Below are 12285 nucleotides of genomic sequence, written 5' to 3'. Positions count from 1 at the left end.
CACCTAGGTTCCACAGTGTAAAACCTGCTGAGTGCAACAGCCCCGACATTGCTTCAGCAGCAGATGTTAGAGACAGAAAACAAATCTACAAGTAGTTTAGCTCAATTTCTTGCTGTTGCAGATTTTTTTATTATTATTATTTTTTTTTTTTTTTTTTTGCCAAAACACTTGCTAAGGCACTGTCCAAGTTAATGTTAATTGCAGACATTAAGAAGTTAAATGTTAATGCTTGACATTAAAACTGGACAGTGCCTTAGCAAGTATGTATTTCACAGAGGACTAACAGAAGCTGTTTGGCAGTTACTCCACATTTTATCAGATGTACCAAATGAGTGAAGTCTATATTTATCAGTTCAATTTGTCCTCTCTGTGTGTATTATGGTCTAATTTTGTCTTTGATAATCTTGCACTGTTTTTTATGGTTTTGCATGCAGGGAATAGCCTTTTTCTTTTTTGCACTAAAATAACAGATTACTATTTTGCATGGCAGCTCACAATACATAGTGGAAGAGGTTCATTTTAGATCTCACTCCTCTTGGCCTTTCATGTTTATTTTTGGTCTACAAAGACATTTTCCAGCACAGTTAGTAATGCAAATTAATCAATTTTCATTAACATGTAGTTCATAATTTTTCTTTTGCAGCTTCTCCTGGTAATAAAGTACGGCTCCTGGAATACAGCATTACTCTTTCTGTGAGTGGGGAAAAAGTTATTAGCTTTCTCTTCACAACACAGGAGGGAAAAGCATTTAGTGAAGCAAAAGTTGTAAGAGTAAAAATTAACTACAGGCAATACAATCCATAATGAAACCAGGCTACTCACTGCCACAGATGCAATGTTAATAGTATTCCAAGACTGTTAGTGTGACAGGAAAACACATGGGTTTCTAACAAACTGCTTGCTACACAGACTTGGCACAGGACCACAAGGGATGCAGAACATGCTTCAGGACGTGAATGCTTTCTGTGCTGGGTCTCACCAGGAGCACTTGGCTGTATGGGAACGAAGCGGGTTGTACAGGCAAGGGTGTTCTTAAGGCAGCAGTATGAGCAGCAGGCTAGCACAGATCCACTCTGTCTCAGAACTTCTCCATCACTACCCAGCCCAGAGGTGGATTCTCACTTGCATCACCAAGTCAGCAAAAACATGCTCTTAAAAACAGGTGACCAGCTCTGACAGTGTAAACACACAACTCTAAGGAGGGAAAAAAATAACTCAGCAGATAAACGTTCTTTTATTAGAAAATTAAGTGGTGCTCCTACAAAATACAGCTATTTCTCAGCTTTTGGGACATTCCTCAATAATGTATATGGTGGTGTAAAGCAAACAAATTAAGGACATATGCTTATTTATCTCATTCAACAGTATTTGCTAAATTTCAGTGTTTTTCCTAGCAGCTTTTTTTTGGAGCTGTCATAGAGTGGTCACAAATCCTGCTGCCCCAGCTACAAACAAAGCATAGACTGCTGAAGGGACAGAAAAAGCTGTATTTAAACAGTTGTGTTGGCTTTTCTGTAGGGAAAAAAATAATAATAATAATTCTCAGAGAGCTCTTTTCTGCCAGAACACTGGCACTTTTCAAATGCTGCCAACACAAACCCTGAGAGCAAGCCAGCTGACATCAGCTGAGCAAGGACATGGTGGGACTTTGGACATTTTATCCATTCCTCTTCTAACAGATGTCCTTTTGTCTGGGCCATTTGAGCAGATCAAGTCCATAAGTAAAAGCAGAAGGTTGCTTAAGGAAGGTGTGTTGCAAGTCAGTGCAATCCAAGTTATATGTCACCAAAGTTACAGGAAATCATATAACTGAATTCAAGTACCAGGTTCGCAACCTGTTTCAAATGAAATGTTTGGTTTTTTTTACTGTATTGAATATGTTGTGAGATAAATGCACTCCTGGCATAAGAGAACATCATACCTGTTACTGTCTGGGGCTTCACCACCATCATTTGTGAGAGGGGACCCACTGGGGCATTGCAAGGCATTTTGATTGGAGATAGCCAATGCAGCCTGGCCTGGGCTGGTGATAAGGAAAAGCTTCTTCCCCATGAGCAGACTCACGTCCTCACCTAGATTCAATGAACTGGATGATTTCTGTATAGCTCAAGCAAACGATGCACCACAAAACTCACCATGGAAACTGGCAGGCAGAGCAAATGCTGGGCACCGAGGCTGTGGTTGCTGCATCTGCTCTGAGATCTGGGTGCTGTCAGGTCAGAGTAACCATGGCTCAGGTCAGCCATCAGAAGCAAGGTTGTGTTTCCCTGAGTTGTGTTAGTCAGAGCTTGCAATGCTGCTGTAACAGCCTATTGTATGATTTTAGGCTCACCAGGATGGGGTGGTGGTGGCTGGGGACACACGGAATTGCATGGTAAGTCAAATAACACCTGATCTAACACAAAGACTTTTCACACAAAAATTATCATGGATGAATTTTTAGAATAAATCAGAATCTGGAAAGTGAGTTTAGTGCAGATCAACCCTCTGCATTGAGCAGCTATGCTGTGTTCAGACTGGCACTGGAAGCCAGATGAAAGCTGGATGTCTGATGCTATCAGGCCATATCACAGAACCACACAATGGCTGAGGTTGGGAAGAGAACCTCTAAAGGTCATCTGGTCCATCACCACCCCCCAAGCAAGGACACCTAGAGCAGGTTGCCCAGGACCACGTCCAGGGACTCCAAAAACTCTCTGGCACTGTAAGGTCACCCCAGAGCCTTCTCTTCTCCAGGCCGAACAATCCCAACTCCCTCAGCCTGTTTTTGCAGGAGAGGTGCCCCAGCTCCTTGAGCATCTTTGTGGCCCTCCTCTGGACTCCTAATACTTCCATGTCTTTTTTTCTGCCGAGAACCCCATGCCTGCTGCCAGAACCAGCACATCTTGGAGCCTGGAGTTGTTCCTCCCCAGGTGCAGGGCTCTGCAGTTTTATTTGTTACACTAGATTTTTTTCTGTGCCAGATTTTGCAGAGCAGGATGATGCTGTGGGGAGCACTCATGAAGACTCCAGTGAGCCATACTGGCCCCAGGTGCGGTTCTTCTAGCTCTTTGCACTGTGCAAGCTATCCCTGCCCTAAAGAAAGAGCAGCTATCCCTAGAAGCAGAAGAAGGAAAGGCACGGCCCTGGGAAGACAGTTTACTAGTATCTTTCAGCAGATACATGCCATTTTCAAAAAACAAGTATTACACAGGTCAGAGAATTTCTAGACCAGGCCAGTGGTTGGTGGTGTTTGGATTTAAAGTGGCAGACAAATACGATAATGACCCTCTGGCCTGCTCACTCCCTTTCTGCAGTAGAGGAATTTCTCAAATTTCTCAGAGGTCTTGCTTCTGAGGAAGAAAGGAAATTGATTTAGAGCTTACCACTTTTTTTTTGTTTTTCTTTTTCATTTTTGAGAACCAGTATTTGCCAACCTAAGGAGTAGCTGGCTCGTGACCCACAGCAACTTGCAGACCCAGCTGAAAGCAAATCCTCCAAACAAAAAGCTGCAGTTCCCGTCTGGGTTGGTGAGCAGATCCTGTGCAGAAGGGCTGCAACTGTCCTACCATGACCAAACCATCTGCAACCTGAGCTGTCCTGAAGCCACACAGAGCGGAAAGAGGCATCCACTGCCCTTCTCTCCTTGCACAAAGGCAACAGCAAAACCCAGGGCTGCCTCCCTGGCAGCGGATGCATTGCCATCCCACAGCTGTGCTTGCACCAAGAGGGACTTAAGATAAAGAGTCAGAAACAGAAATTCTACTTGAATTCTTCTTTAATTTGGCAAGTGCACACCTGCATCTTAACACTTTTATTTTTATTTCCATACTTCTAGACTCAAAAGGCAGGAAAAAAAAAAAAAAAAAAGGCAAACAAACAACAACAACAACAACAACAACAGCAACAACAACAACAACAAAGACCAAAATCAGTAAACCGGGGTAGAGATGTGTTCACATCTCTATATAAAAAGCCTGTTGAACTAATCAGGGCATTTCTTGGAGCACACAAAAACTGTGGCCTTTCACATCACTCAAGCAAAGACCATTCTGATACATTCTGATATGGGCCCAACTGTAATACAAAATAATTATGCCCATGCAAATTCAAATCTTGAATAATTATTCAGATACTCACTGGCACACTGAAAATGTGTTTGAAACATTCCTGTGTCATAGGATAATGGCTATTTAATTATGCTAAGCCTTTCACACTTTCTCTTTTAAGCCATTAGATTTATTTACCAAAAATCATTGCATAGATATGCCCAGCAAATATATTAGAGAACTGTTTGAAACTAAATTTAAAGCTTAAATATAGAGGTTCTCCCTTCAACAGGTCCTGGCTTTCATTAAAACTGTAAGTTCTTGGGACTTCGTGCCCTACAGCCCCTGTAAATAATCCAATACCTTGAATGCACCGTGGAGATTCTAATACACATTACACAAACAGAGCTACTATAAAATTCCTGACTTTTCTTGTTTGCATGACAAAGGCAGAATGGCAAATCCACCAATTGGACCGGATAATCACTCTCCTGTGAAAAGTCTGCAATCCACATCCTCTGTTTGATTCCTAGCTGGGCTTCAACTATTTGCTCAAAAAAATTTATTTTACGTGTGAAGTCCATAAATCACCATCCAATAAACATTAGACAGGGAAGGGATTTCATCCTGGCAGTTCAGACATCAGCCACAGAAGTCACATCCAGATCCAGAAATAAAGACTAACCGGACAGAGGTTTACAGGATTAGGCCTTATGACATGTTTAAAGAGAGACCATGACGAATGCATGAACTGTAATTTCTTGCAGAAGGTGACTTTCATAACATAAACGTGTACCAGAATAACAGTGTGCCAGGCAGTGATGGGCCATGTAGCTGGAGATGCAGCTGGAGGGGATGGCAGGGCAGGCAGGGCCTTCCTCAGGGGCTACGAGAGTCACAGAGATGCCAGCAAAATAAACCTCCCCCCTCTTATTTGCAAGAGAAGTTTCTGACGTGAGTTAGAGCTGATGGTCAAACGAAGCGTGTAATTTTCACTGCTTTTAGTAGTAGTGCCTTGGGAATTAATATCACAGAAAACAATAATTTGTTCTTAGAAAGATGCTACGCAAAGAAATAAAGCAGACACTGCCCTGGGCCATGCACAACCGATGTGTTTATTATCTACATTATGTTTCCACTTTCACCTTAAAATTCAATTCAACTAAAGAAGGTGTCCTGATAACACTTAGTGGAGACTTCATTGTGTTTAAGGAGGCAAGTTTCTTTAACAGGCTCCAAAGGCAACACAGCCTAACCAGGGGTGGTTGGCCAGCCTCTCTCTGCAGGCTCTGTTGCCTTCCTCCATGCCCCAAGCAGGCTGCCTCAGCTCACGCTTGCTTGAAGGAGAGATGAACTGCACCTGGGTCCTTTTGTATGAGTTCAGTTGCTTGTTTCTGCTGGAGAGGATGAGAATCTGCCCCTAATGCTGTGCTCCTGAGACTTTCATCAATCAGGTTCTGCTTTCTCAATTTCCTTCTCCTGGGATTGGTTTCAAAAATTGATTCCTTCATTTTATGTCAGCAATGGCCAAGGAGGCAGAGGATGTGAGCTCCAAGTTTAAAGACTGACTTCTAGAAGAACAAACAGCCCCCGCAATCCAGCCTCCACCTCAGCTTTGCTCCCTAGAGACAGCTCTCCGTTGTGGTTATTGATACCACTCAAACACCAATACTTGTTACCTGTGTTCTGGAGAAGCGGACTGGTTTCTCACGTTCACTGAGGGATTATCTGCTTGTATATAAAACAATCTTCCCTTAAGCACACGTATTATTAAGCACTCAGGAATCCATGAAGAGTGATGGAACATTTTTCCAAAACACCAGCCCTGTACATCTTCCACCTCCTGTGATTCAGAGGCAGAGTAAAAGACCATAAAAAATTCAACCACCATGACTCGATGCTGCGATTCGTATGCTTGATACATATAGTCAGAGATCAAAGTGGTACCTACACCCCCCAAAATATTTTAAATTATTTTTTTAATGTCTGCCATAAAGATGGACATTCAGCTGCTTTATTCTCCTGACTGATATTGGCCATTTTAGGGTATAGGGTGTACTCTGTATCCAGGGTGTAGACTGAGGCTTCCTTTAAGAGTCGTTATGGTGCAGCGCTGACAGCAACGCAGTCCGCAGATGTATTTTCTGTCTGACCTAGACCGAACAGGAGAATCTGCTTGCTCAGGGGATTTTGGGGCAAAACTTTACAGGGAGTTAAAAAAGCAGGGAAGTCTCTTCCCAGTGAAGGAATCTGGTAGCTCCCCTAAACCTTCTTCTGTCAGCTTGGCGGTACACAAAGGTGTTAAACTGGCATGTGTCTATCAAGGGGCGGGGGGGTGATCCTTTCAAGTCCTCTGCTTCATCCCCACTTGTGGAATTTGTTGTGCCAGTGGGACGAGGCTGGCTATAAAACCTCTGTCCTGCTCCAGCAGCCTGCGAGCGAACCGCAGCCCCAGTGACATCCCTGCTCTTCCCTGCGGGCCGCTGCCAGAGGAGGATGGAGGCAAGCTTTGCCCAGATGCTCTGCACGCTCTGCCTGGCCACCACAGTCTGCGCCTTCACCCAGGAAGAGTTCAAGGAGGTGCTGCTGAAGCAGCTGGGGCTCTCCGAGGTCCCTAAGCTTCACAAGAGAGACCTGGTGGACCTGGTCATCCCAGAGCACGTGAGGAACAAGTATATCTCCATGCTGAAGCGCCACAGGGTGAAGCGCCGCGCCTCGCCGAGCCTGGGCAGCATCCTCAGGGGAATCCCTGGCAATGCAGGTAATGTCCCTGCATGCGGGCAAACCCATGGGGGGAACGAGGTTGGGGTCTGCCTTTGAAAAGGAGTAGGGTGGAAAGCATGTGTGTAGCAGCAGCGTAAAGATTAACATGTGTCAGTGGCTCCTCACAGCTGGAGAGGGGACCCCACAGTCCTGGCAAAGGGCAGACTGCTGCTGGCACTTGAGAGAAAAGTCCTAGTGCTCAGGAAGCATTTGGGGCAGATGAAAAAGTAAATAAATAAATAAATTGTTAGTAGAAAGTGCAAACCTTGCAGCTTTTTAGTCAAAGCTCCAGAAAGTCCTCTTCTCTCTTGTAGGAAACAGGTGTGATACGTCTTTTGAGGATATTTCCCTCACCCTGGTCCCTTTATTTTGCTTGGGGAAATTATCCACAAGGAAATCTCCTGTGCAGACACAACAGAGTCTGTGCAAGGACACTTAAAGCTTGCTTTACTTTTAAAAGACACACATAACATCCAGGGCAGCAAATGAAGACACTTTTTAATTGCAATTTGTGCAGTTTCCTGGCACAAAGGGATGCTCACCTTTGGGTGTTTGCTCCATTTAGGGGTGACTTATATAGATTTCTTTCCATTGTCACCAAGTTGCAGAGGCTTAGACCTAGAAGAAGAATTAGGGCATTTGCAAGACATTGATTCAAGTGTACATTAGAAAAGGTGCGTTTAGTGGCTGTCTCTGCCACAAGGGATCATTCTGGGAGCATGCAAGGAGTGTGTTGTGATGATAATTGCGGATGAGGTACAGAGGGTGGCAATGACAGACTGTCTTTTTTGTCCAAAATGTGCGCAGACATTTGGGGAGACGTCCTCTATCCTGACCCCACTCGCCAGAACCTCGTCTTTGACATGGAGGGGAGAATACCGATGAACAGTGAGGTGACAATGGCCGAGCTGAAACTTTTCAAGAAGCCCTTGGACAGGGCAAACCTGCCTGCTAAGCAGTCTCACAGGCCTGTCTCCAACGCCAGAGTCAGTGTCTACTGGGTGCAGCGGCAGCATGATGGTACCAACAGGACCTCCCTGATCGACTCCCGGTAGGTGATGGGAGGTCAGTCCCCTGGGATGGGGACAGGTGCCACTGGGTGTGCCTCTGGTCTGTCCAGTGTGGGTACATCTGTACAACTGGGCTGTGTGGCCTCTAAGGCCAGAACAAGCTGATAAGAGCAGGTATTAGGTTAAGCCTGAAATATGCAATGATGCATTAAAGTGAAGCATTTCTGTGTCAGATGATGGTGTTCCCCTCTGACAGTCTCCACCTGACTTGCTTACCTCTCAATCTTATGGGGGTTATTGGCTGCTGATAGGCTTTCCATTTTCCACTTCATTAGCTGCTTTCAATAAGTAAATTATGCAAAAAGCATCTGTTTCTGCAGTCTAAAGCTTTTGAAAACTTTACAACCCTTGAAGGCAGAATTAGACATCAAACCAACTTTCTGGGTGGGCAGGGACTTGTGGCCCTAATACAGCTAGGACAGGTGCAGGTGGGAGTAGTTAAGTTTACCAGGCTGCTGTCACGAGCACTGATGCTGCATATAACCCTGCATTGCATGAATGAATACCTTGGCACAGGCACACACATGGGTTTTTGTTCTTCCCCTCGGTGTCTGCGAGACTCGCATGCTCTGTGTGTTTCTTTTAGTTAGTTAATTACTGTGGGTGCTTGCCCAGAGCTGCTCAGCAAGTTATCATGCAACTGAGGCACAGGGAGCGAATTACTCAGTGGCAACAACAGCACCATGAGGCCAGGTTTTATCTGACAGGTTTTTCTCTGACGGGTAGGCTGATTCCAGTGCGAGAGTCGGGCTGGAAGAACTTTGACGTGACACAGGCCGTGCACTACTGGCTGCGAAACAAGAGGCAGGAGCCCATGGTCCTGCAGGTCTGGATCGAGGGGGAGCGAGTAGGCAGTTATGCCTCGGAGGTGGCCAAAGCGGTGCGCTTCACCTCGCAGGACCCCAGGGACAAAGCCATGGGCAAGCCCGAGCTGGTGGTTTATACCCTCGACTTGGAAGACTACGGGTGCGTATGAAACCGAAATCCGTGAGTTACTGTACTCACTTTGTTGCCTGAATTTTCAAAGGAAACCTGAGCATGGTCCAAGCATCATGGCTCAGGGCCAGCCTCTGCCATCAGCCTTCCTGATTTCCTGTTGTTTCTTGCTTCACACACAGGGGCCCCGGGGATTGCAAGGATGGCGTGGTGACGGGAAAGTCCACCTGCTGCCGTCAGAAGCACTACATCAGCTTCCGTGAGCTCTCCTGGACACAGTACTGGGTCATTGAGCCAGCTGGGTACCAGGCTTACCGGTGCCAGGGGGGCTGCCTGCAGCCTCCCAGGTCCCTGCAGCACTTGGGGGCTGGGGAGCGTGCCTGCGCTGTGGCCGAGACCTCCTCGCTCCCCGTCATGTACCTGGTCAGGAGGGGCAACCGCACCGAGATCGAGGCAGCTGAGTTTCCCAATATGATCATCGAGAAGTGCAGCTGCATGGCAAATGGTGCGGCGCTGGTGTGAGTGGCAGATGGATGGACAGAACTCATGACACCTGTGGGCTCAGAGGAGCATCCATCCTCACCCAAACCTATGTGACTTACACCTCGCTGGATTGGGTGGAACTGCTTCCAGGTTATTTCAGTCCCCACCCCAGGGGACTGCTGGCACACAGCTGCAGGCAAAAGGCAAGGACAATGATCATTGCCAGGTGCAGAAGTCACACCTGGGTTTGACTTTCAGTTCCTCAGCTCCCAGTGCTCTGTAAGTTTTGGTCCTTTTCTGTCCAAGTCATGTTTATTGTGGATTGCAGAGCAGAAGCACTTACCTGTATATATTGTATACACACACACATGTATACACATGTATCACACACATACATATATGCGGTATACAAGCGTACGTATTGCATACAAGCATATTGTATATATACATATTGTATATATACATATTGTCTACATACATACAAATATGTACATAGAATATTGTCCAGAACTCAAAGGAATTTTTATATATGTGCATATGTATTGTATGTATGTATACTTATATATAAATGTACATATGATATTGTCCAGAACTCAAAGGGTAACATTTTTCATCCCTGTACCTAAGGTTTGGCACAGTTTTAGGCAGAACTTAGAATCCTGAAGTTAAAAGGCATGTTACAAACCATGACTATGGTTTGCTTGCACGAGTAGCAGTTTGTAGAATCAGGCCCACATTTTTCTGATTGTGTGTTACAGTTTTTTTCAATTAAGGGCTATTTTTCTAGTCTTAATTGCTTTCAACAACAAGGAAACAATAAAATATAATTATTAAAATATCCATGTGTTTGCTTATAATTATTCCTAGGTGTGAAAGCAGAGGGAAAAATCAGTGATATTTCTGGATGTATCCCAGTGTCCAGCTCCTACAAACATGCACCCAGTAACAGCCCACTTCCCTGTGTGTCCCTGTCTGCTCGTGATAAGATTATCTGCTCATGCAGGCAGGCACAGGGCTGAGCTGGTGTGGAGAACACACCACCGCCACTCCTCCGCATGCTTTTGCAGGGTATAAGCTGGTACCTTTATGAGGAGAAATTCCAGAAACTCATCTGAGAGGCAAGCGATGCCACTCTCTGTGTGAGCTGCAGCAGTGCACCGTCAGGGTGGGCAGGCAGCAAGGTAAATATGTAGTCCTATAACTATAGTCCTGGATGAGACAGGCTGCCTCCCTCCTCTGCTGTGCCCCGGTAAAGTGCATTAGCCCCGGCCCTTCCTTACGGGCATCTCAGTAGCACATCTCCTGGAGAAAGACAAGGATAATGTGGCATAATCATTTTTATTTTATTTTATTTTGAACTGTATAGAACATAGAATCGCAGAATATCCCAGGTTGGAAGGGATCCACAAGGATCATCGAGTCAAACTGGCTCCATACAGGACCACCCCAAAACCAAACCATATGTCTGTGATCATTGTCCAAATGCTTCCTGAGCTCTGCTGGGTTTGGTGCTGTGACCACCTCCCCTGGGAGCCTCTTCTAGTCCCTGACCACACTCTTGGTGAAGAACAACCTTTTCCTCATACCCATCCTGAACCTCTAGTGACACAGCCTCCTGCCATTCCCTCCGGTCTGGGGTCACCAGAGAGAAGAGATCGGCGCCTACCTCTCTGCTCCCTGTTGTGAGGAAGCTGTAGGCTGTGATAATCCACCTCTGTCTCTTCTTCGCTAGGCTGAACAAACCAAGGTGCTGGCTGAGCCCACTGCTGGTGGGAGGACTCCTACGTGAGTTTGTGTGGCTGGGCAGGGAGCCCAAGGGCCACAGACGAGGCGAACCTTCCCCCGGGAGTTTGTGGAGTCTCCTTACTTGGAGATACTCATATTCAAAAGCGTGTTCCCAGGCAGCCTGCTCTGGGTGTCCCTGCTTGAGCAGGAGGAGTAGACAACATGGCCTCCAGAGGTGGCTTCCCACCTCAGCCACCCTGATTCTGTGGGGACTGGGGCCTGAGGGACTCCGCAGCGGCATCGGGCTGTCCGTCACGGAGGCTGAGGTGCCAGGCGTCCCTGCCACCCTGCACGAGGCCAGCTCTGAGGTCACCCAGCCATACCGGCCTTCCCCCTGGCCTGTAGGTGGGCTGGCACCTCACCCTTCTGTAAACACTCATAACAAACCAAACAAACAAGAGCTTTGAGGGGAGTAAAAACGGCAGGAGCATGGATTCACCAGTGCCAGCACTGGGCACAGAGCACCAAGGGTGACTTGAATCTGAATTGGATGAGCCAGATTGGTCTCAGCCACTTTCTTCTCATGGTCATAGGGTGTCTGCCTTAGTGAACATTCAGTCCTGGCTCCTCCCCACCCTGCTGGGGACAGGGCACAGCCAGCTCAGCTACAACAGTGAGGAACAAAGCAGCCAATGTATCTGCACACCGCCAGCTCCTGGGGAGGAAAGTGTTTGATCTGGTGTCAGCATGAGGAGGAAAAGCATTAACCCTGGTGTCCCTCCAGCCGTCAACTGGACCTGGGGCATCCACCCCAAGCCTGGGAGAAATCACGTGCCATGGCGCCAGGCAGGCTGGAGGCACCAACCCCGTCACCCCCACCATCACGCCCAGATACCTCAAGCACAGCACTGATGCATCACAAGACACACAGCATGTGATTCTTCTGAGTAACCCCAGCCAGCTTTGCAGTGAACACACAGCAGGCTGGGAGGTGGGTCTGAAGGGAAGTACGTTCCAGAGGTTTCTGCAGCGCAGAGGCTGTGGGTTAAACCCTGCCCCACCGGGGGCTTCCACAGACATTCACCAGTGCCACCGGGACTTATCTCCTGGCCTGCCACCTTCAGGGCAGGCAGTGTTTGCTGTGATACCTTGTGCATGCTGTCTTGCTGCTTTTACATCTGTACAAGCTGTAGCAGATACAAAGTCTGTCAAGGTGTCATGTTATTGCCCCTGCCTGAGCAGCAGCACAGACTGAGGAGACAGAACACCTTATGTACATG

The 12285-nt window shown here is 46.9% G+C and overlaps 1 protein-coding gene across 1 annotated transcript; it reads left to right on the top strand.

Annotated features, from left to right (window-relative positions):
* The first annotated feature begins 6441 nt into the window (after window positions 1-6441).
* Window positions 6442-9665, top strand: LOC118164136 (left-right determination factor 2-like). The gene is made up of 4 exons (XM_035321436.1): window positions 6442-6789; window positions 7599-7842; window positions 8588-8827; window positions 8980-9665. Exons 1-4 carry the CDS (start codon window positions 6525-6527, stop codon window positions 9317-9319), a joined length of 1089 nt encoding a protein of 362 aa, XP_035177327.1. The 5' UTR covers window positions 6442-6524; the 3' UTR covers window positions 9320-9665.
* The last annotated feature ends 2620 nt before the right edge of the window (window positions 9666-12285 follow it).

This window comes from Oxyura jamaicensis, chromosome 3, assembly GCF_011077185.1.
Source record: "Oxyura jamaicensis isolate SHBP4307 breed ruddy duck chromosome 3, BPBGC_Ojam_1.0, whole genome shotgun sequence".
In the NCBI taxonomy this organism is placed as follows: Eukaryota; Metazoa; Chordata; class Aves; order Anseriformes; family Anatidae; genus Oxyura; species Oxyura jamaicensis.
The sequence above is the reverse complement of the archived record's forward strand: the minus strand, read 5'-3'. Positions and strand labels throughout refer to the sequence as shown.